We start from the raw sequence: 26592 nt of genomic DNA on the forward strand, positions 1-26592 counted from the left end.
GTGTTTGATGGAGTAAATTTAGAAAACAAACCTAAAGTATTTATTTTGCAATGGAAAAATAAAAAAAAAATTCTATTTTACCTTACCGACGGATTTACAGACGGATTTTCTGTCTGTAATTAGAGTGTAAGATAATTTTCCAAAGTTTAAATTACAGACAGAAAATCCGTCTGAAAGTTCGTCGCCTTTGGGAAATGGATAGAAAATTTACAGAGGAAAAATCCGTCGGTAACTGGTAAAAATCCGTCTGTAATTTTTCGACGGAAAAAAATCCGTCGGTAAATAATTTCCGACGGGGCTTTTACGGAGGGACAAAATCCGTCGGTAATTTTTTTAGTAACCAAAAATCCATCTGTAATAAAGACTAAATCCGTCTATAAATCTGTTTGTATTAATCCATTTTCTAGTTGTGAATTATAAAACTTTCTTAGGATTCGAATAAAAATTCATAGGATTTATTATTAAACTTATTTCTTATTTTCTACCTACCATATCAAACAAATTATTTATACCTATAATTACTAAATAAATATATTTATAGAGGTTGAATATATATTAGTATATAATAATATAAGGGCAATTTACCAAAATAAATAAAATGGCATCTAATATTATCAGAATACACATTTTACAAAACAGATACTAAAATGTATTTTTTCCATAAACTATGTAAATTGTGACAGGAACCACAGTTTACAAATGAACGTACTCGCGGTTTACGTTGGAAGCCAAAATGCACATAATCCGCAATAAGGGCACTATAACAAATAAGAGTTTTCGCAACGGTCGAAAACTGTTGCCATAGATCAGAAAACCGTTCCTAAAACTTTAGGCAACGCTTTGACAATGGTTTTTTACCTAAAGCAACGGCAACCAAAAAACCGTTGCGATAGTTACTGGCATAGACAACGGTTTTGACAACAATTTTTCAAGAACGGTTTAGAACCGTTACTAGATAGGCAACGGTTTAAAACCGTTCTCTTTCATGACGTAATGGTTTAAAACCATAACTGACTAGACAACGGTTTTAAATTGTTGTAGTTTTGCTGTTCATAAAAACAACGATTTAAAAGCGTTGCCTTCGGTTGTGTTTTTTGGCAACGGTTTTAATATTATTGTCATTTTGTAGCTGCCTTTGACAACGGTTTTAATACCATTGCCTTTTGTGACTTTTGACAACGGTTTTTTATAATTATTCATGATTTACAATAATTTTCTCATTTTGTATTGAAATTAGTTCCAACTATTTTTTTAATTTAATGTCAATAAATAAACTTAACTATTTGAATCAAATTACTAAAGAAAACTAATAATTGAACATTTACCATCAAATTTAATTTATAAAGTATTATGTAAGATCCATAATCACATTATATCATCATTACAAAATATCATAATACTAGTCTAAGTCATAACTATTTCAAATTATATCACATTTTTCAAAATATAATAGCAAGGCATAATCTTAAGTGAAAATACTAATTCATTTTGGACATGATAATGCTAGAACTTAAAAATTATTACAGACAAAATTTTGTGTCACTGAAGTTTGACTAAAAAAAATATACATAATAAAGAAAAGTAGTACTCATTGCTTTGCATAATTTTGACAACTTAAAATGCACCAAACTAAATTCAAATCCAAATAAAAAACAATTAATTCATTGTTTGCACACTCAAAAAACTTCAAAGTTTAAAATCTATACACGTTGACACTAGCCAAGCCATTACCGACTAAGAAACATGCAACACAAAGCATACCACAACTTTGATCTTAGCAACATTGTTTGCTCTCTTTTTATCTGTTAAGGAACTCCTAAGGACTTGGCTCTCAAACAAGCCGTGGAATTTGTTTCCAAGTCTGCTACCACCGAGAATGTCCTCAGCCGAATCATTAAACAAATTTTGTCCCTGAATATTACCATAATTTAAACACTTATTTTGTGAAACATTAAGACATCCATTGAGAGAATCAACTCAGAATTTCCAGCCACTTTACATGCTAACAAAATAAACCAACCAGTAATTAAGAGACAACCATTAACATTAGCATTATGCTCCATAAAACAACTTAGCTTAATTTCAAACCAAATTGATTTAAACAAAACTTCTATGCTTAACTTTTTACATAGAGAAACATGTTCAGCAAAATAATTCTTTGATTTATAACAGAAAATAAGCTTAATCCAAACACACACCGTAACTGAACCTCAACGGACGAGGTGGGGGACGGCCTAGTGGACGCAAGCGGAGAGGAGAGCACAGAACAGCAGCAGATGACAGAGTAGGAACTGATGGCGAAGCAGAACTATTTTCTCCTAACATTGCTCAAAACAAAATCTTAATAAAGAAAAAAATTCAATCAACAAAGTAACTAATGGCAGAACAAGCCAACATCATCATAGTAACAATCAACAATCAACAAAATTCATAATAAGCGAAACCAATTCATAAACCAAACAAAATGAAATCATGTGGTTCTTCCCAAAAGATTTTACCATAATAGAAGAATAGTCTTTATAGTTTATACCTCAAAGCAAACAGGACAATTGTGATGCATTGCTCTTTTCAAACAGCGATGATCATCTTCCAATCATTTAGAGTAGTAGCACCCTAAAACATATAATAATTAATTTACAAGGATCAAGAAAAAAAAAAGATATAACTATATAGAGAAAACAGGAAAAAAAATAAGGAACAATGAATGAAACCACATTTCTCACCTCAATCCACCATTCACAGCAACATCATTAATCAATTACTCACCTGATGTTTATTGATGCACCGAGCAGCGATGGACGAATTTATAAAAAAATAAAGTCTTAGAGTTTTATAAAAATTTTGACAGCATCACCTCAAAAATTTGGACTTAAACCACCCTTACGGGTTCCCTCCTTCTCAATAGTTTACCAGCCTTTCATCAGCAATTATCAAACAAAAAGGTTCTTAATAATCAACATATTTTATCACCATTTGGTTCCACTCTTTGTAAAATTATTTATAAACCATAAAAATTACTATTTTTAGTTAAGAAATCAATTTTAGGTACTTAGTTTAGAAATCTAAACTCAATCTATTTATCATTCATCAAGCCTCAATCTCATAAATTACTCATTATAATTTGATTCAACCACCAATCACAACATTATTAAGTAAAAAAAAAAAAAAAAAACAGAACTTCCGACAAGCATTCATCCCCAAACAACCTTGCAAGATGCACACAAGAGTTAAACAAATTTCAATTTACACGCACGTGATCGTCATCATACCAGTCACATTCACAGCCATAACCTAAACTCAATAAACTAATTGAAACACTAGAACATCATCTCAATACCAAACTAATCCAAATTTTACATCCTCAAACTAAGCTTATTTCTACCAATTAATCACACAAGACATTTATAAATTATTTGCAGATACTCACTAAACTTCAATGATATTCATAAATTAAAACGGTTAATTCTAAAAGAAATCCCCTACCTCTGAGTGTCAAAATTAGAAGAAATTTGAGACGGGTTGTGGCGGCAATGGCTGAGCTAGCGTAAACAGCAGCAGAAATAGGGGCCGAGCAAGGACAGTGGCTCCAATAGTGGCATTTCCTGGCATCAATGGCGGCGTCCCTGGCGACCAGCGGTGCGGTGGCAAAACCTCCCTCTCCTCTGCGAGTTTCTCCTCCCTCTTCATGTTCTGTTCATCCCATCAACAGTAGGAACTTCTAATCATTGGCGATGAGACAGCCTCGTTCTCCTCCTTCTCTGTCAGAGCATCTTCGCGCGTCACTCCCCTGGTTCTCTCTCTCTTGGACGCGTCTTCTTCAGCAGCGGCGACAATCCCGAGCAGAAACAGCGACGGCTTCGCAGCTTCCTTCTCCCTCTTTTGTTCGCGCATCCTTCCTCCTTCTCTGCTACAGCGTCGACGGCGACTGCGACGGCTAGGGTTCGTCACAGTGACGGCGGTGGCGTCTTCGACGGCGAGCTCGATAGTGACCAGGTGCGACAGAGCTGGCGGCGTCCTCTCCACCATCGCGTTTCCCGCAGCGGCAGCTCTCTCCCTCGCACGGTTCAGATTGACGATGACATGACGGTGGTGACGCGTGTGATGGGCTCCACGGCGGTGAGGCGCGACGCCGGCGCGCTCTTCTCCCTCTCCTTCCCTTTTTCTTCCTCGCGAGGTTTAGCTTTCTCTCTTCTCTCTGCGTTTCTCGTTTCTCAGGAGGGGTGGAGTTTTAAGGTTAGGTTTCTCAATTTGAAAACTAGAATTTTTTATTTAATTTGAAAATGTAGCATTAGAGTTAAATTTTTATCAAACAATATAGATAAAATAGATATTTTAATAAAATTATTGAATAGAATAATAATTTTAAAATTAAATATATTTTATTTATAATTATTTAAAAATATTATTCATTAATATATTATTTAATAAAAATAATTATTTTTAATTTAAATTATAAATAAACATATTAATTATAATTTATTAATTACCGTTTAAATTTAAAATGTCAATTTTTTAAATTAAATAATATAATTTTTTATTTTTTATTATAAAAATTATAATTTTAAATTATATAAAATAATTAATTATAATAAAATTACACAAAAATATTAATTAAATTAAGTTCAAAGTATTTATAAAAATTAATTTAATCATTCTTAATAGATTTTTTTAAAAATAAAAAACTCGAATTAAACTATAAATTATTCATAATTTAAGTTATTTAAATTAAATTATATAGTTCTTTTTTATTTTTCAATCACCAAGATTATAATTTTAAATATACTAAATATCCAATTATAGTAAATATTATATAAAAATCTTAATTAATTTAAATTTTAATTCTTATGAAAATTACATATCACTCCTAATTACTTTAGATTCAATATATATTTAATTATTTTTAGTAAAGGAAGTTTCTCCAAGTTTGGTTATGTTAGGGGTTAGAGGGAGTTTAAACAAAAAAAATATAATATTTATTATAAATTTAGTTTAATTTTATTTTTTTCAAAAATAATATTTGTTATATATTTATAACAAAAATATATAATATTCATTATAAATTTATTTTAATTTTGTTTTTTTCAAAAATAATATTTGTAAATATATTTATAACAATAGTTTTTGAGTATTCTATAAATTATAGTATTATAGAAAAAATTATTTAAATTTATATGATTATTTATAATTATTTTTATATGTATCTTTTAATTTGGATAATTATTTAAATAATATTAAAAAATTATTGTAATAGTTATAAAATCGTTCTTTAAAATAGTCAAAGAGAACAGTTTTATTTTATTGCTATAACGTAATGAAAAATTGAACTTCAACAGCAACACTGTAAAAACCGTTGTCTAAGACCATCTAATAGAACGGTTTTAAAGTGTAGCATTTTGGCAACGGTTTTTATGCGTTTCTTTTGTACAATTATTTAAACAACAATAAAAAACTGTTGCATAAAAAAAATCTTGGTAACGGTTATAAAACCGTTCTTTAAAATAGTCAAAGAGAACAGTTTTAGTTTATTGCTATAAAATAATGAAAAATTGAATTCATTGGTAACACTAAAAAAACTGTTGTCTAAAATTATCTAAAAGAACGGTTTTAAAGCGTTGCAAAATTTGGTGTTGCTAAAGCCCGTATTTGTTGTAGTGGGGTGTCGCAGTTTGTGTGTGAGTTGAGAATGTGCATAAACCGCAACCCTTTTCGCTTTTACATCTCCATCTTCTTGCTCTGTATCACTATGCATCACTATACCCTGGCATTAGCTGCATTGCTTTATTCTCCCATCATGCTCCACAATTCTCACATATTCCGCTTTCTCTTTTTATATATATATATATTTTTTGTTGATTTTTTCAGCGACTTTTTTGATTATTTTGTTTCAATTTTATCAAAAGATCAATTTTTTGGGACCTGAGATGTTGTGTTTATTTATTTATTTTTTCATTTTTTTTAGACTATGCCTTCTCTAACTATTGGCTCATTTCATTGGTTAAGTTCTCTGCCACTTGATCAAGAAAATCTCAATGATGATGCTCCTGATTCTTCCTTCAAGTTTAAGAACAATTTATTTTTATATAATATTAAATATGAAATAAATGACAATCTTAAAATAATTAATTGCATTTATACAGATCAACCATAAAAAAACAAGACTAGTAAATTAATTTATTATTCACCATAACTCTTTTAATTCAAGTAGTACGTACTCAGTACTAAATAAAAAAATTTAACAAATATACTTAATCCTAAATTTTAGAACTATAAATTTTAGAACTAAATTGACTCTAAATTGAACAAATGTATTTCATGTTTGATATTATATAAAATAAATTGTTAACTTAATAAAAAATTAAATATTCTAATGTTTAATATGATCATTCCTTATCCATCCTAATATTCTACAATAGCAGAAAAATGGCGGCTGCTCTATTTTGTAGGCATCTCATTTCGCAGGTGTCAATGGGCAAATATAAAAAATGATTTCAATCTCCACTGATGAGTTGTTAGACATGGATGAAACACTGAAGCTGGTGAAAACTATGCTAAAGTAGAAGGTCCAGGTTGAAAAAGTATTCAACTGAGAGCAAAAAACACATACACAAAAACCGCGAGACTCCTGTCGGCTGTCGCAGTTTCTAGCCATTTTGCATATCAACATAAACCGCTGTAGGAGTGTAACGGTTTATGTTCATTTGTAAATCGTGGATCCCCTGTCACGGTTTACATAATTTATGAAAAAAATGCATTTTAATATCTATTTTACAAAATGTGTATTCTGATAATATTAAAAGTCATTTTATTTATTTTAGTAAATTGCCCATAATATAATGACTTATATAGTATTTTATTCACAATGATTAACTTGATGCATATTCTCAAGTTGTATATTTAAAAAAAAATTGGCTTGTTTTACTTTATTTATATGAAAGCATAAATTTGATGACCTACTAAAAAAATATTTTTCTAGTATAATCAATTGTTTTACTAAAACCTAGTTAGCATAATCAATTCATCACATTACTTCAACTCAATTAGTTTGACACATTAGTTTTACAATGTGATTACACTAGTTTGTGGTTTAGTGTTTGGTTGTAGGAGAAAGCTCAATTTCTGGATATGCTCTTGTTACTATAAAACGGTGTTCTGATCATAGATTTTGTGCCAGGCTTGTGATTTGGGGTTGTGGATTGATCTCTCTCTTTCTCTGCTTAAGTCAGGTCCATTCTCTCTTTCCCTCTCTCTTTCTCTCTTCCAATGATTGTTACTTAAGTATCCGTCACTTTCTCCTGGTCCATTTGCTTGGTTTCAATTTGATTTGGTTCATGAAGTTTTGATGTTTTCAACTAATTAATGTGTGCAAAGGCTCATAGTAAGTGTTGACCGTTTGGAAATTGGTTCAGGATTTGAACTTGAGAGATTTTGACAATGGCAGCCAATGCTTCTAATGGAACAGCAAAGCAACCTCCTCAGCCATCTCCCTTGCGCTTCTCCAAGTTCTTTCAGGTCATCTCTCACATGGCATTCTGTTATATCAGATTATTCTAAGGTTGTTTTTATTCATGCAAGCTTCAAAATTTGATAATTCTAATTCCTTTTCTTTAACTAATGATCTTATTTCATTTTCCACATGGTTGCTATTCTTCCAATTTTAACTTTTAAATTGTTTTAGGAATTATAGTTGGCAGTGTTTGTTTCTGATAAAGTTCCAGACATTGTTATGGGAGATCCTGGGAGATTCAGACAAATAATAAAAAATCTTGTTGGCAACTCGGTTAAAGGAAGTGTATTTGTGGATGTGGACTTTGTTCTAGGTGTTGGAGGATATGATCTTGAGAGGTAATAAATATCATGTTGATTTGTATCTTTCAAATATTGGTACTTAAATGTTTAATTGAATAGGAAATGGAAACAGTTTTTTGTTGTTTTCGGTGATGATTTTGTGATTTCATTTGAATTTGATATGTGACAGTGGTTCAACGGTTGTGGCTTGTGGGAAGTTATTGGGTGAGTTGAGAAAGCATGGGAAATGGAAATAGGCAGGGGAGGAGGAAGAAGAGGAGTTTGAAGAACAAGATGCAGTGCCTGTGCTCAGGGGAGCAGTTGAGACGAGAAGGAAGCACGGATGAGATGGCAGTTTCTTCGTCATCAGATTCTCTAGAGCACTTGGCTTGTTAAGAATCCTAATTTACAAGGTACAGACATTGATTAGTTATTGGGATTTTTCATATTGAGCTGAGAAATTGGGATAGGCTGAAAAATGTTTCTCATAGTGCAGGTATATGTGGATGGAACAACTACCATGTCTACTCATGAAAGGAAAGCTACTCGTGAAAGGTACTCACTCTTTCTTGGTTGCTACTGCATCATGATTCTTTGTACTTCTCCATCAATATATTTTTGCAGTTGAATGTTATTTGGCAGTGTTTAGGGTGCTTTCATGCTTAGTTGTTGATTAGCACTAGAATATTGTTATGAGAAAGAAGGCAATAAAGGGCAATATTGACTGCAATATTCGTGCTTAAGTTGTTTGCAATATGTTCTTACATGATTCATCAAAAACATTGTCTATAAAGTATGTAGTGCTTTGATATGATATGATACATCAATATTTTCTCTGCACTACTAATGGTATGATATGATATGATACATCAAATAGTATGTAGTGCTTTGATTATCAATCTTTCATTCCTCACTAATAAACTTAATTAGCTTAACCTCCACATTAGGCACAACATCAGCTCTAGCTAGCTTATAATTTTTTACATTCAATGAAGTTTATTAGCACATCATTATTATGATGATACATGAGATTGAAAAAGACCAAACATGCAAGGCATACAAATTAAGCTAATTAATTAAGCAACATGATGCAGAACTAGTACTACTTAATTTTGAGTCAGATACTAATAATTAAAAATCTATTAGAAGGTGCAAATGGTGCATTTGACAAGACTATTCTCGTTGCACTCTGAACACCTAACAAATAAGAAGTGATCATCCTCATGAGCGTGAATAGTGCTGAGTTTGCGGCTTCCACTGCACAAATAGCAAATAGAGAACCTGAAATTGTTGCAACCAAGACAAGGGCAGTGATCATGATCGGTAGTGATAGTGGGAGCGCCTTCTAGAAGGTTCCTAAGGCAGCCGAGCTCATGCAAGGCAAGAACCTCGTCAGTGCTGCCAAGGCAAGAACTTTTGACTAATTTAATTTAGCTTTTCGAATTATCTCTAAAAATATAATATCAAATTATAAAGTCATCACAGATTTAAAGTCATGACAGCTAAATGTTTTGTTCTGTTTTGAATATTTTGTATTATTAGTGGATTGCAATTTAAACGAATATAGGTCTAAGTTTAATTATTTATTTTGTCTTGAATTTTTATATTAGGGGATTATTTATGATTTTGATAAGTTTATAAATTTATTATCTAATATTTAAAAGTTTATTTGTATTAATTGTTTACTATTTTATTTCTATATTTAAAAGTTTATTTGCATTAATTATTTATTATTTTTTAAATAAAAAAAAATAATAAAAACATATAACTATTAAAATTGACAGTAGAGTTGTCACTTTGTAAGTTTAAAATAGACAAAAAAAAATAAAATATAGACACAGAATTTGTTGGTATCTAAATAATTAAATCGACGGCGATTGTGTCGATTTTATTAAATCAAATATCGAAGGCAACGTCGTCGATTTTATTAAGCATATTATAGATAAAAATGTTGTCGATTTTATTGAATCAAATATCGACGAAAATGGCGTCGATTTTATATAATAATATCGACGGCAACGTTGTCGATTTTAATAAGAAGTTAAAATTCCCAAACTCATATTATAGACAAAAACGCTGTCGATTTTATTAAATTATTATCGACGGCTAAGTAAGCCGTCGATTTTATTAGAATTTTGAAAAATCAACAAGCTTAATAGCGACCACATTCGCCGTCCATTTTGCCGTCAAATTTTAATATTATCGACGACTTAGCCGTCGATTTAGCCGTCGATTTTAACGATGTTTCTTGTAGTGGTAGACTTTTTAAACAAGTTTTAAATTAGACTAAACTAGATATTTTAAATAAGTGAAATTAAACAAAAACAAAACCCTTGACATACAGAAAATAAATCAAATTTAACTCAATAATTATATTATTACAGACTTTACCTGTTTAGATACTTATTTTCCTGCTAACTCCAACCAATTGTCATCCCTATTTTCTACACTACCATAAATTCCCCATGTGTTAACAACATCTACGTAAATTGATCGAACAATACTATTAGAAATTTAGAATTATCAAAGAATGATCTTTTAAAAAATGCTAGTGAAATAATGATTAATAATAATATATTTATTATTATATTTAAAATTATTTATTTACTTTTGATAATAATTAATAAATATAAAATAAAAATTTAGACTATTTTAAGTTGATTTTTATTGTAATATAAAATTATTTTTTTAAGGTTTAAGTTAATAAGAGAAAATATATAATAGTTATATCTTTAATATGTCATTTCAAATAAGTCTTTTTTAATTTGTTTAAATTTTTGTATAAAATTTTTTTTATTTGTCTTATGTTGATTTTTATTTTTTTAATTCATCATCTATGATCAAATTCTAAATCTTTTTGACATAAAAATTTTAATATTATATTATAAAATTATTTTTAAAAAAAATTTAAACTAATAAAAAAAGAGACCTTAATATTTACATCTTTATGCAAAATCAAATGAACAACATAATTTTAGTATTTTATATTAATTTAATTAATCATATTAAATTAAATAAGAATTTTATAATAATAAATCAAACAATAAAATTTCATTTTTATTTTATTTTATTTGGATCTAAAAAACCTAAATACATAAAATCTGTAACAAATTAATTATTCTCTTATAGAATTACAAATCTTTGACATTATAAAATATTATTCGAATACTATTATACACATAATATAAGCAAAAGAAAAATATATAAGTGTAAATAAATACTGAAATAAATAAATAAATAAATAAATATATATATATATATAGAAAATATCACAAAAATTCTATTCGGACAAAAAAACAAAAATTTATAATTTTAAAATTAATGAATAGTAAAATAATATATGCTTAAATAATACTAAAAAAATTATTAATTTACACCGTATAAGTCATAATATTTGAAATCATTATATCAAACACGGATAAAAAAAATAAAAAATAAAAAATTCAACATTACATCTTATCAACCTAAAAAACAACCATAAAAAAAAAAAATAGACCACCCCAATATTAAAACTTACTTAGATTTCGGTCTCTATTTATAGCTCACTTATTATAAAAAATAATTTTACATCAGTTTTTACATCATAAACAGTAAATAGAAACTCAAAGTATCTCTTTTTTCTCCATTAGAAGAAACTAACTTTAGTCCCTATTATGATCGCACTTAATTAATTAATTAAAATTAATATAGTTACTATTTTTTATAATAATATTATTAAAATTTATAAATTTAAAAATAATTTATTATTAAAAATATTAATATTAAAAAAATTAATAACTTCATATATAACAATAATGCACAATATATAATTCGAAATTAAATTAATTTGTAAAATACGCAATATAAAAAAATATAGTGGAATTTTATAGTTAATGCCAAGTATCGTAAAATTGTCATATGAATTTGGTTAAGTCTTCTTTCAATGGTCGATGTTGCCGCATATTCTGAAATTGGACATTTTTTTAGAGAAATTGATGGTATAGTACAAAATTTTTCTCTCCTAACTGAGGTAATTAATATAAATTATTAATAAATTAAATACAATTTAATTACTTAATGTAATTATCGAATTAATTATTATCTAATATAATTAATTATTATAATTATTAATAAATTAATTATGATTTAATTATTTAATATAATTATTTATTAATTATAAATTTATATAATTATTTATTTTTATAATAACTTGTCAGGTGATAAATTATTATCAGATGATGAAAGTTCCTGGTTGAAGGGACTTTCTTCTCTTAAAAATCACGCTAGAACTCACTTTTTTTTCTTGTTCAATAATTGACCTCTACTTTTACTCACTTTTTTTTTCTTGTTCAATAATTGACCTCTACTTTTATCAGAGACAGAGACTCATATTTTGGCCATTGAAATTACTCTTAAGTGTTATATATGTATATATTCATTATCCATAAGCTTGATTGTCTATATAATGAATGATACAGACTTGTCGTCAATGAATTATAGCTCAAATAGCATAGTTTTCTCATACTCAATTAAGAGGTTACGGGTTCGAGTCTCTTATCTTTGGTATAAAAAAAAAAGGAAAGAATGATACAGACTTGTCACACATAGGGCTGGCAATTTATACCCTACCCGCAGGTACCAAACCCGGTTCAATCCGTTCGGGTAGGGTAGGCTACCCTACCCGCTGCGGGTAGGGTAGGGTACGGCCCGGGTATGTCTGCGGGTAGGGTAGGGTACGGGTTTAGGGTGTATCCTACCCTATCCTACCCGCACCACATATATAGCACATATTTTATAAAAATCTCTCTATATAGTGAAGGAAGTAAGAGTTTGACCCACAACCCCTCTTATGTAATGACTTATAATAAGTGAACAACCACTAAACTAGGTAGTTAATTTAGTAACTTAGAGCATTAGTTTTTTATTTTTTATGTTATTAATACGTATAAAATTCGAAATAATTGAATTTTATATTTACTTTAAAAAAAATTGATATTTCTGCGTGTAGGGTAGAATAGGATAGGATTTAAAATTTTAGAGTGCGGATAGGGTTAGGACGCAAATAGGGTAGGATAGAATTTTAATAAAATTTTTAACCCGCAGGTAAGGTCTTTACCCTACCCTATCCATTGCCAGCCCTAGTCAGAGAGAAAGATAACATCAATTAGGACTCACTAAGTCGATTCAAAATATTATTAACGAATACTATTCTACCACATAGATAAACTCAAATAGAAGTTATAAATAGATAAAGTACCATAAACTAACGCTAACTACTTCGCCATATGTTCTTGATTTTCAATACCTATTCACCTGCAACCTCTGCCAAATTTTCTTTCTATTGGCTTTTAAATATTTGTTTAGTAATTATTCATCCTAAGCAACTTCTTGAAAGTTATGATTATGACGTAAAACCATGTTATTTCAGAATAGTTTCAATTATACTTAATTAGCCCAAAGTATCAAATATAAATGGTATGATAGACAATCATTTTTTTTTAGTAATTTTACCATATAAAAGCAAATTGTTTCATACAATATAATAAAAACTGATTTTCTTAAAACGAATTTTGACTTGTACTATCCGAAAATGTAACTTAATTTTCATGAAATTGATTATTAAAAATTCTTTAAAAAAAGAATATACAAATAAGTATTACTATTTCCTACATGTTAATATTCCAAATATGTGAATATTCTTTATCCTAATGTCCAAGACATTTTAAATTAAAATAAAAAAATCCATAACGAACAATAAATCGATTTTCTTTTATAATTATTTGGCTCTCAAAAAAGAGAAATTCAAATATATAAAACTTATATAAGAATTGATTCTTTTCTTATATGACTACAAATCTCCCATCTCTAATTTGTGCCCGTGATGTCTTCACTGTCGGAAACACACTTTTATGTTCTGGTTTTCTGTCTGAAAATTATGCAAGTCTAGAATCAATCATCAGTAACAAGTGTGATTACTAGAGATCCAACTATGAAACTATAGAAATGGTGGTGTCAGTTAATAGAAGCGGTGAGAGGAAGAGGAGATTTAAAAGTAAAAATCAGTCAAGTGATGAGTTACCTTCTATGTAGATTTGGTTGTCCAGAAACTCTCATTTTTTAAAATTGTAGAGTTTAGATAGGAGAAATTCTGTCCCAAGCTCCGACATTCGCAGAAGAATTTGGGCGACTTGGGAGGCATAGCAACCGAAACTGAAGAGGAAAGAATAGCTTGACCTTTTGTTTTGAATCCTTAATGTTTTAGTTTGGTATTGTTTTTTCTGGAAGTTTCCCAATTTTTTATATTATTGCATATGCTTATCCCTGATTATGTGGGTATTGTAATTGAGTCATTTGATTGCAATAAAAATATTAACTTTGAAAAAAAAAAAGAAAATTCACAAAAAATTAAACTCTTACTTAAAGAGACGTGTAAAAGATATGACTATTCATATTATCTCCTCCTATGAACTTAAATTTTTGGAAGAAATAGTTTTATAACAAAACTATCCAATGTTTTCTTAATAAATTAGTTCAATTTTTTCTCAAATATTTTTTAATTGGAATAAATACACAAATTGATGTTTAAAATATTTTAGATTGGATATTTTGGTTCTCAATAAATTTTTATTTTCTATAAATTCTTAAAACTTTATTCCATCGAACAATTTTTTGTAGAATCAATCTTCAAAGTGAATTAGTATTATCATGGAAAAGAACAACTTTACATAGGTAATAGTACATGTATAGATATTAAAAAAATTGGTTCTTTTACTCTAACTCACATCCTGACATATAAAACATTTAAATTCATGATTTACTACACATTCCATCTTTATTATCCATAACTTTATCAGTGTTCCAAGATTTTCTAAAAATAATAATGTGTATTTTTTATTTTAGCCTGACTTTATTGGTTGAATTACAAACTATTAAAAATATTTTTTGTCGAGACGACAGTGCGAAAAATGACATGTATAAATTTTAAAAAGTTAAAATTTCTAAAATTGATGTATCTATTTTGTCACCTTCTCTTTTGGTTTCCAAATATGTATCCTTAGATGTCTATCATACAAAATTTGGACATCTAGCATCAATTGTAAACAATATTCTTGCTAAATGCTCATTACTAGTAAATAAATCAAATATTACTAATTCTTTGTATCAATTTTGTTGTTTAGTAAAATCTATTATTGAGTTTAAACAACTAATAACAGTTAATTGATAATGAACAAATATTATTATTGAGTTAAAAATCTAATTATGTGTATAATTAAATTTGTTTATTGTGCAGAATTATAAATAATCAAAATAGACTCAATAACAAGTTTTTTGGCCTATTTAATGAATTAAATCCATTTACTCATTCATGGCCCATAAGAAGGTTGCTAACTAAGAAAGGAAGTGATTCACGTGGGTAGAGAGAAGAAAGAGACGAAAAGACAAGAGACGAAAAGACAAGAACTTGTCTTTTCGTCTCTTTCTTCTCTCTACCCACGTGAATCACTTCCAAAAAGTAAAGCAAGAAAAAGAGATTTTGCTTAGAGTTCAAAACAAAGATGAAAAAGTGGATTACTAAAATCAAGTAAGAAGAAGAAAATCAAATAAATTAGGGCTCTAAGTAAAGATCACATTCGAAGGCTACAGTCAGAAAATGTTTTTATTTTTGTGCTTCATTGAAAATTGTTGAAGAAACTTTCTTTCTGCATGCACCGAACTGAAAAAATGAAGATTATGGAGCTCCGCTACAAATCAACGGATAGGAAAGAAACTAGGAGCCAAAACACAAATGAATGACTCAGATTTTTGAAGAAATTTGAAAAATGATGAAAGAGAATATGGAAGGTATGGATGCATATAAAGTTCAATCACCGCTACTACTCTATCTCTCTTCTGCACCGCTGCTGCTGTTGAATTTGGAAAAGAAGTCAAATAAATTCAAGCCAAGTTTCAAATTTTGGAAGTTTTACTCCTCTGTTAAAGGGGTAAACGGTCAGAGATTGATTCAAGGAGTGAGAGTACAAAGTTTGGATTTTCATAGCTTACAAAGCTATATCTTCTTCTCTTTCATGGTTCTCTATTGAATATTCAACTTTATCAGTTTTATCTTTCTTTGTTTCAATGGAAAAAGGCATTAATGTATGGAATTAAGAAAAAATTATTGAGTAGAGAAAGATAAAGAGAGTTAGACTTGGAAAAAAGCCAAATGTTTATTTCAAATATCCTTTATATGTTTTTCTGTTTTATTTTCATGATCTTAAGGGGATTCCCTTACTAAATTGGGTGAGCACTTAGTGGTTGAAAATCTAGAAAGTGAACCTGTCAAATCTAACTTGGATAGAAGATGTGTTTGTTCTAAATAGGATTGGTATGTGTAATCTTTGAAAGATAGTAAAAATTTTACCACTATTATAGAAAGAGACTGGATGTAAATCATATTGCACATGGTGGTAAATCAGTATATATAGCTGTGTGAATTTCTCTTTTCTACTCTTCTTCTGTTTTCTTTTATGAAAAGACAAAATAAAAATATCTCATATTTTATCATTATCTCAGAAGTCACAGTTATTCTAATTAAAAGTGAAAGTTATTCTGTTCCTGAAAGTTTTGTGAAGAGACAAAATAAAATTGTCTCATGCATTTTTATTTGACAGACACTTTAGCAACTATGTTCTCTTTCAGTCAAAGCTAAAAAGGCAAAAGAAATACAACAAAAAGAGCTTAAATTCAACCCCTTTTTCTAGATCATTCTAAAACCTTCATCTGTCTTATCAATTTCATATTCATCCTCCACTACTACATGCAATTCACCTCTTAATTTGGTTGTTTCTAATGTTTGGGAACCACCAGCTCCAATCCTTTCTTCCAATGGCTCTAGTAGGCATAGTTATCAGAATCAAACCGATAATTAATTCGGTCAGATTACTGGGTCACCAGATCACTGATTCAACCGTTAGATTACATGTTGAATCGATTAACCTGGTCATAATTAAATAATTATATAAAATTTTAATTTTTTATAATATATTTTTTATATTAAATCAACTTATTTTAAGATTTCAATAATTTATTAATTAATTATATTAATAAAATATATGTTAAAAAAATTAATATTAATAAATATTATATAATTATTAATAATAAAAATATGATATGATTAATAAAAATATTTTTGTTTATCTTTTTAATTTAAAGATATTTAACAACATTTAATGTTTTCTTTTAATAATTATGTAAAATTTAAAAAATAATTAATTTAAGCGAGTAAATGTAAAATAAAAAATTCAATTAAATTAAATATAAAAACTACTCATTAAAATAAAAAAAATAAAAAATTCAATTAAATTAAATATAAAAACTACTCATTAAAATAAAAAAAAAAGAATAAAGAGATTTTAAATTTTGCATGACTAAAAAGAATTAATAAGATTAAATTATTAATTAGGATATGTCTAATAAGTTATAATATATTTATAAAAATGCATATATATTATTGAAGAACATTTCAGTCTGGTGGTTGCAAGAATTTTTTTATCCTGGTAGTCCTAGTTTGAACCCTAATAGCGCCAATTTTTTGAAATTGGTACGAGCTAATCGGTCCGGTTTAATTTACAGTTCAGATCGATTTTGACTGAATTTTCTAAGTTTGACCGGTTTAATTCCGAACCGATTAAAAGTTCGATCTACTGGATTTTCAATTAAACCGACTGATCTAATCCGAATTTGATAACTATGCTAGTAGGTATTATATCTCCTCTGATAATGTATATTCTAAACACACAAGCATTTATTTGTTACACAATAAATCACAAGTATTTAATGTCTTTAAGCAATATAAATCTTTTAACAATATATAAAGTTAATATTTATTTATAACAATATATAAAATCAATACAAAGAATAGTCATTATTTTAGTGTTCAATTCTTTTAAATTATATTTATCTTCAATAACCTCTCACAAAAATAAAAATAGATTTGTTATCTATAACAATATTTAAAGAAAATATAAGAGTTTAGTATCCAATTTTTTTTCATCTTAACTCTCTTAACTTTATCAATAAACAGTAATTGACATAACTGCTATTTAATCACCTTTAAAATAATAATAAAAGAATAAAATGATAAAATTTAAACGGATGGATTTATTTTTGATTAAACTATCTAATGATTTACAATGCAATTTTCATGCATGTGACATCATTATTGAAATATTCACCAAGTTTTAATAAGTTAAAAGATCTCAATTCACGTATTTACATACTTTAAAAATTTTCAATCACACTAACCATGTAAACACCAGTCACAAATCTATGTAAGAATTGAGAGATTCTATTTTTATTTCTTGTTATTTCAATTCTCTCTTTTCTCTTTTATTATTTTAATTTTATTATTTTCATTCAAATACTTGTCGATTTCTATATATTTTAACATAATTTTATATTTTATATTTTTTGTATTTTTTTATTTTTACTTTTTACATTTATTATTTAGGTACAATTTATAAATCTTAAAAGTAACACATAAAGAAAAAATATATATTCTTTTATTTGGAATTGAAATTTTTAGTACAAACATGATGAGCAGTTTATTTGTTTGAGTTGAGCAGATTAATCTTATTTTTGAATAATTTCTTGATAAACCTCCATGGGTAACCTTGGCTTTCCTAGTAGCACCAGTGGCTTAGCTTTTGTAGTGTCACTTTCAAGTTCAGAAAGATCAATGATTGGTTCATTGGAAGGTGCAATCCAAGTGAATCCATGAACCAACCTTGCAAAGAGCATAATAGTCATTGTAGACCCAAGTGTAATTCCAGGGCAACTTCGTCTTCCAGTGCTGAATGTTATCAACTCCAAATTCGGCTCAATCAAAGTCAAATTAGACCCATCTTTCTTCAAATGTCTTTCGGGTTTGAACTTCAAAGGTTCATTCCAAACTCTTGGATTTTGGCCAATACCTTGTCTCCTAATAAGAACATGACTACCCTTTGGGATGAAGTAATTGGCAACAATTGTGTCTTTCATTGAGACATGAGGAATATTAAAGTCAACAATTGGGTGAAGGCGAAAACCTTCTCTTAAACATGCCTTCACATAGTTGAGTTTTGGAATATCTGATTCTTGTACTAACCTTTCTTTTCCTATTACACTGTCCAATTCTTCAATGGCAATTTGGAGTAGCTTAGGTTGATTTAGCATTTCAGAAAGTACCCACTCAACATTATTGTATGGATTATCAATTGTTGCCATCATAACCTCCTGTAATAGAAATAAATATTTTCTTATTGTTAAGTAAAAGTTTATTTTTAGAGGCATAAATATAAAAAGATAAAAATCGTTGTACGGATGAATTCTTTGGAGAAATATTGTAGAAGATAGATAGATATTAAAATCGGAGTTGATGTTATTTTATTTGAAGCGTACATTTTTTTTTTTTTAATTTGATTATGCAGCTTTATTAATTAGAGATATACTCTATGAGGCACATACACTAACATGGATACGGGATACGACACGACACGGGACACATCGACACGCGAATTTTAAAATCTTATAAGACACGGGACACGCATACAAATAAAATATAAAGTATTTTTTAGATAAATCATAACGATATTTTAATATTTTATTGATATTAAAATATAAATTAATTTTTGTAATTATTTTAATGTCTTATTTTAATTATATCAAATATTTAAAATATTTTTTATTTTAATAAATAATAATTTATACTATATCTAAATTTATTTCAAGAATATATGTTAAGAATAAGATTGGACACGCGGATACATGATGGTATTTAAGTGTGTCCAAGCGTGTTCGGTGAAAAAAATTTTATTTTTTATTAAGACACGGTTTGGACACAGCAGACACGCATGTCAAACAAATGTCGATAAGTGTCGTATCCAAAATGTGTCCGACACGCGGACACGGTAACTCAGCGAAGTGTCCATGCTTCATAGGATATTTATTAATATTAATATAAATATTTTAGTTTGTTTTATAGTTATATTTTCATGAGTTTTCACCCTTAATTTAGATTTTTAGAGAAAAATTAATAAGATTTTAATATTAAAAATAACTCCAAAAACAGAAAAAATATACCTAAAATATTAAAAGAAATTAATATATATTAATTTAAAAAATTAATAGCACCAAAGAGGACGGTTTATAACCGACAAAAATAGACTCGAAAAATCATACAGTTTTTTTTAATAACAGCAGTTTGTAATCGTACGGTTTTTTGAATAGCAGCACCTAATAACGACAGTTTGTGTCCATCGCAAAACTGATGCCATGCAATTCGACGCTAAATATTTTAATAGCAGCAATTTTTGAAAACTGCCGCAATAATTAACTCCTGCGCCCTAAAGGATGACAGTTGGGGAACCGCCGCTAGTATCCACAAGTATTGTAGTGAATTATTAAGAGTAAATGAGTAAAAAATAACGTTACCATAAGTTGACTTTTGATTTCGTCCACAGTCAAGAATGGATTGTTGTTAGCATCTTTCAAGGAGACAAGGACATCAAGCCAATCCTCTTGATGTGTCCTTATCCCATTCTTCCATTGATGAATCCTTTCTTCAATGATGGGATCATGGTACTTCCTTAGGGTATTAATAGCCTTCTTCATTGCTTCCTTTTGACCATCCAAATCAAACTCCCTCAACAATGGAACATAATCAGAAATAGAAAATGCAAAAAGGTAATTTAACACACTCAACAATGCTTCAACATGTTCCACTTCCTCAGCACCTGGTCCTCCATCTTCTCTACCATTACCAAAGTACCTCTTATTGAAGAACAACCTCCTAATCAAGTTTCCACCATAGTGTTTCCCTGCAAACCTTATATCAACTAGGGCATTGCCATTCTTGCATTGATTGTACACATACCGAACAAGGTTGTCGGCTTCTTCCGCCCTTTTGTCATGTAACCATTCAAGTCGTAGCGGAGACACCAATTCATTGGTGATTACTCTCTTCATCTTCTTCCATTGCTCTCCGAACGGTGTTATGGCCGTTGTTAGGTAGCCCAGCGAGGCATACTCACTGGACCAATTCAATGGCCGCGATGCGAAAATCGCATCCTGCTTCGTTAAAATCTCACGTGCAATAGAAGGACTGGTTACTGGGATAACATGAATGTTACCTAGACGGATGCATGCGATTTCGGTGTCAAGATCGTTCATGATGTTTTGTATCCATCTGAATATGGGTTTGTTAGCAAGCATTTCAGGGAGGTTACCAACGATAGGCCATGGTTTGGGACCTGGTGGGAGCTTAGGCTTCTTTGATTTCTTGGTTGAATCATTGTGTTTGAGGAGTTTGATGAAGAGAGGTATAACGCAAAATAGCATAAACATGAAGCTGGTAGCAGATTTCATGGCTGGGTTAAAGAACTCTAAAGGATTTGGATATATATATATATATATATATATATATATATATATATATATATATATATATATATATATCGTGCGCATATATGTAATATATTACTATTTAATTATTCAACTATATTAAGTGTAACTATAAAATAAGTTTTTAAAATTCGCTACTAATATAAAATATCAGTATAATTAAATATTTTTTATTCAATTTTTAAGAGAGAAAAAAATAAAAAACAAGTATTTTTTTTAATTTTTTAAAGAACTAGTACATAAAAATAAATATTTAAATTAATTAATTAAATAAAAATAATTTTTTAAAAAATTGATTAAAAATAAAAAATTAAAGGACAATTAATATTTTTAATAAAATATATATTAAAATATAAATACATACCAAAAATAAATTAAACCACACATATATTTATATATAAATATATTAATAAATAATTTTAATAATTAATTTTAATATAAAAAATAGTATTTTTCTAAATTTACTCTATGATCCATTTCAATTCTCTAACTTTGATAATGTAACTTAACAATTGGATCCCTTAATTGCTCACGCTATGGCAACACAAGTACATCAATGAATCGCAGAACTGAATTGGTGAGAGAACAGCTCGACAAAAAGATTATTAATAGTAATTTGTTGGGATGTATATTTTGAGGCAAGTTATGTAGAGGTCCGAGAACAAAATGTACACTTAATGTTAAATAATTTATAGCTAATTTAAGTTGGTAAAATAGTTAATTTATTCGTTCGCTTAAATAAGTACTTAAATAAGTATTGAGAGTTTGAATTTTAATATGCTGTATGTATAGCAATAATCTATTGGCTAGTGACAAATTTTTAAATAGAATTCAAACTACGAGATATTGTGAAAAAGAAATATTTATACTCTTAAAAAAAGTACTATTATTTTTATTAAGATTTATTTAATGTAGTAACATTTTTATTGAAAACAAATATGAGATTCGTAAAAGTTTTTTAGCCCGTTGGCTCATAAAATAAAAGAAAGTGAAGACTCACGTATAGTTGTATTTATATGAATGAAGTTGATAGTCAAGAATAGTTATATGATAATGATTTGACAGATTTGACTAGATTATTATTTAATAATTTTTTATTATCAACTTCACATGTAAACAATTACATGTGATTTTCCACAAGAAAAAATAATAATTCTTGTCCAGAGTGACAATAACAAATGAGGTTGTTTATTGATCTTAGAGAGTTTAGATAGTACAACCATTACTATAAAACGTGGACTTGATCAGATTTTATTAAATACTCACAACCACAAACATTTTCTACAATATAATGGTTGTTACCAATTAAATAATGAACAAATTGAAGTTTTTTGTTTATATTTTCATGTGCAGATATCAGCACAACCACCCTTTATTTTTAAGAAATTCAAATTGAATGCGTATTAATAAGGATGGTAAACGGAAGTAAATCTTGGTCATTATTTTAACATTTCGTCAAACTCTTGACCAATTATTAAGGTGAATATATACATTTTTCGTTACATTAACAATTATTAAAGTAAACTTCACAAGATTTTAAAGGTCAGTACATGATTATAACTTATAAGTGTCGAATTTTCGCAATGATGATCAGTGTCCCTTATTTATTGTTTAAGACAATATGACTCTTTTACTTTTAGGTTAACTAGGTAAGGTTTAGAACCAGCAACTATCATAGGCATAGCTTGTCAACCAGTGTATATAATTTTGAAAGCATTCATGATCTGAAGCATGAATTGATGATTATGAGAGATAGAATGAGCTAGAGTAGTACAGAGAAGAAAACCAGAATTGAAGAACAGAGAGGGAAAAGTAAGAAAATGTGTATTGCAAGTAATGGATGAATTGATTACAAAGAAAAGTGATTCCCAGCTTATATAGGACACTCAAGATATATACTGTATCTTATACACTTTCACACATAGTGTGTTTAGATTAAAGTTTATAGAAAAGAGATTAAACTGCCTATGTATGAAGGAATTATTTAAAAAGGATGGCAACCAATTGAAACCAACTTAGATTATTATTATACACATACAATTTTGCTGATTTTACTCTTCTCTATTATATATTGAGTGTGTTCCAATTTCTCTATTGTCTTTATATTGAAAAATACAAAAGGCAAAGAGAGTTATATCAAACAAAAGTTGTTTTTATTTTTGTTTGATTTTTGTTTCGAAAATGTATGTACTGAAATTAGAATACACTTAATTTTCTTTATCTAAGTTGGGTTAGTACTTAGAGATTATTAAACTTGGATTAACTTAGGTGAATAATAAAAATGTGAATCTCTTAGAATTGATGACTGTAATCATTATTGATTATAGTAAAAATTTTACTATAATTCGTGGTAGAAACTAGATACAGGTCTCATTACATTTGGAGACTGAGTCAGAGTATATCGTTGTACCATTTTTCTCTTTATTTGTTACTGCATTTTTGAAAGAAGACAAAAACTAAAATAATCTTATGATTTATCAGTTTCGTTATATAAACTGTAAAAGTAATTACTAGGGTTAAGTACTGAAATCGTCCCTAAGGTCTGGAGTGAAAATCAAAATCATCCCCGACCTTTTTTTGTTATTAAAATCATCCTCAACGTTATAAAATCGTCATTTTCCACTTCAATTTTATTTTTTTTACCATATTACCCTTCATTATTAATAAAAATAATTAAAAATAATATTAAAAAATTAAAATAAACCTCCCCCCTCCCCCCTCCGTCCTGTAACTCCCTCACCCCCCACCCCTCATCCCTCACCCCTCACCCCCTCACGCATACAATTTCAACTATATACTATTTCTACCTTCACCCCATTTCACAACGCCATGCCCTCCTCCGACTCCGGCGAAAGCCGTCGATCAGCCAAGCCTCACAACACTTCCCTAGCCCCACCGCCGGCCGAGCAAGAGCACCTGCTATGCCCTCCCTGCGACTCTACTAATACCAAGTTCTGCAACTACAACAACTACAAGTTCTCCCAGCCTCGCCACTTCTGCAAGTCCTGCCGCCGCTACTGGACCCACGGCGGCACTCTCCGTGACATCCCCGTCGGTGGTGGAAGCCGTAAAAACGCCAAGTGCTCTCGCATCGTTCCTTCAGCCTCCACCGCCACAACCTCCTCCTCCGTGGGTGCGGCCGTCACCTCGGTTTCTTCTGTGACCCCGCTCACCATGGTTCCCGTGGCCGGGAACAACCACCCCGGAGCACCCGTGCAGTTCGGTGGGAGCTTCACTTCGTTGCTGAGCAACACACAGCAGGGTCCTGGTAGGTTTCTGGCTCTGGGTGGGTTCGGGCTTGGTCTTGGGCCTGGCCTCGAAGATGTTGGATTTGGGATGGGGATGGGGAGAGGCCGTTGGGCTTTCCCGGGCGTGGTGGCGGACGGAGGCAGCATTGGCGGCGGTGTTGCGGGCTCCGGTGTTGGGCACACGTGGGGTGAGGGGGAGTGGGGTTACAGGAGTGGGGTGACGGGAGTGGGGTGAGGGGGTGAGGGATGGGGGGTGAGGGGTGAGGGAGTTACCGGAGGGGGAGGGGTGAGGGTTGAGAGGGGTGGGGGAGTTTGTTTTAATTTTTTTAATATTATTTTTAATTATTTTTATTAATAATGAAGGGTAATATGGTAAAAAAAAATAAAATTGAAGTAGAAAATGATGATTTTATAACGTTTTGTAACGTTGAGGATGATTTTAATAACAAAAAAAGGTCGGGAACGATTTTGATTTTCACCCCAGACCTTAGGGACGATTTCAGTACTTAACCCTAATTACTACTTATGTTTCCTTAATTCAATTCCCTTCTCAAATCACTAAAAAATCTTCATATATATTTATATGTTTTTTCTTATCAGCTTAAATTTTTAATAAAAATAATTTTATGATATAATATCAAAATTTCTATGACCTAAAGGTCTACAATTCAATGGTTGTCAACCATTTCAGTATACAATTGATAAAAAAAGACTATGCAAAAAAATTATACAAATCCAAAAAAATTCTTACACAAAAAACGTGTATATATATATATATATATATATATATATATATATATATATATATATATATATATATATATATTCTTATGTTTAAATTTATAATTAAATTTTTATAATTTAAAGTTTATTATTAAATTTTTACACTATTTTAAATTTTATAATTAACTAAATTTTTGTCAAATTAAAAATATTAGAATTAATAAAATATTTTAAAAATAAAAAATATTTAAATTTAAAGATTTATCTTTTAGATATGAATATCTTCAATTTAAAAAAGTCTGTTAATTCTAATATTTATTGTACAGTAAAAATTTAATTATAAATTAAAATTAAAATAGTATAAAAATTTAATTAAAAGTTTTTAAATTATAAAAAAATTATTACAAATTTAATAAAATGATATGAGTTGATAGAGTAATTTAATTATTTTCTAATGTATATGTAATTATGTAAAAATAAATAAAAAATAAAAAATAATAAACTGAAAATCTGTTGTTATGATGACACATAATACGAGCTTAGTGAAAATAAAGGGGGAACACATAGATTTTTATCACACAATCATTATTGTCATACTCATACCTTGCCAACCAATGTAGTTTAGTATTTAGTAGGTACGTAAGCGGCAAAAATTAAAGGAGGGTAGTTATATAGATATTTTCTCGTAACATTTTCCAGCATGTAATGGTTTGTTAAGTGTGAAAAGACAAGGTATATATAGATTGAGATGTAAGCATCTTGCATACTTTAAAACAGTTTATTCATTCTCAAAACATTATTTGAAATGCATCTCTATTTCTTTGGTTTGTAGATTATTTAATATTTTCTTACGATAATAATATAGATTTTAAAACTCAATTATTTGTATCAAGATACATATGGGAAAATAGAGAATAATGACTAATGTGCTCTGAAAAATGTAAGGCGTATAACGCGTTTTAAAAATTAATTTGCTATTAAAAAAAAGAGAAACAAAAATTAAAATAATATAAATTTTAAACTTTTAATTCTAAACATTAAATCATAAATCTAAACTATTGATGCAAAATATGATAAATGAAAAATTGATATTTATTTAATTAACAAAAAACATACAATACTTTTCACTTAGTAAAAACTAGTAAAAAGTATTTAAAGATGATTTGAGAATAATATATTAATATTTATAATTAAAGTTTATAAATAATGTAACATACTTAAAATTCACACATATATAATTAAAATTTCATAAATAATATAATCAAACTATATTATTATTATTATTATTATTATTATTATTATTATTATTATTATTATTATATGAATAAACTTATAAAAATATAGTGCATGGTGACGTGATTAATTTTGTGTTCATGAAAAAATTAATTTATTAGAAGATTTTTTTTGGTTGATTATCTACTATAAATAGGGTCCTGAC

The 26592-nt window shown here is 28.8% G+C and overlaps 2 protein-coding genes and 1 long non-coding RNA gene across 3 annotated transcripts; 1 reads left to right on the plus strand and 2 right to left on the minus strand.

The window, feature by feature from the left end:
• Window positions 1-1565: 1565 nt before the first annotated feature.
• LOC112719878 (uncharacterized) lies at window positions 1566-4287 on the minus strand. The gene is made up of 4 exons (XR_003161925.3): window positions 3484-4287; window positions 2531-2613; window positions 2199-2318; window positions 1566-1911 (listed from the first exon to the last, which is right to left on the minus strand). It is a non-coding gene; the product is annotated as an uncharacterized lncRNA (long non-coding RNA).
• A 14000-nt stretch (window positions 4288-18287) lies between these two features.
• On the minus strand, window positions 18288-21154 carry LOC112723973 (isoleucine N-monooxygenase 2-like). Its single transcript, XM_029290039.2, has 2 exons — window positions 20215-21154; window positions 18288-19017 (listed from the first exon to the last, which is right to left on the minus strand). The coding sequence occupies exons 1-2, from the start codon at window positions 21145-21147 to the stop codon at window positions 18376-18378; spliced, it is 1575 nt and encodes a 524-aa protein (XP_029145872.1). The 5' UTR covers window positions 21148-21154; the 3' UTR covers window positions 18288-18375.
• Window positions 21155-23970: 2816 nt separating this feature from the next.
• LOC112723975 (dof zinc finger protein DOF3.4-like) lies at window positions 23971-24666 on the plus strand. The gene has a single exon (XM_025775305.3). It carries the CDS (start codon window positions 24013-24015, stop codon window positions 24664-24666), a length of 654 nt encoding a protein of 217 aa, XP_025631090.1. The 5' UTR covers window positions 23971-24012.
• Window positions 24667-26592: the final 1926 nt, after the last annotated feature.

Source organism: Arachis hypogaea, chromosome 11 (assembly GCF_003086295.3).
Source record: "Arachis hypogaea cultivar Tifrunner chromosome 11, arahy.Tifrunner.gnm2.J5K5, whole genome shotgun sequence".
NCBI classification, from domain to species: Eukaryota; Viridiplantae; Streptophyta; class Magnoliopsida; order Fabales; family Fabaceae; genus Arachis; species Arachis hypogaea.

Coding starts and splice junctions, on each gene's coding strand:
- LOC112723973 (XM_029290039.2), bottom strand. CDS start 21,147: ATGAAATCTGCTACCAGCTTCATGTTTATGCTATTTTGCGTTATACCT. Junction 19,018..20,214: donor AAATCAAAAGTCAACTTATG/GTAACGTTATTT, acceptor TTTCTATTACAG/GAGGTTATGATGGCAACAAT.
- LOC112723975 (XM_025775305.3), top strand. CDS start 24,013: ATGCCCTCCTCCGACTCCGGCGAAAGCCGTCGATCAGCCAAGCCTCAC.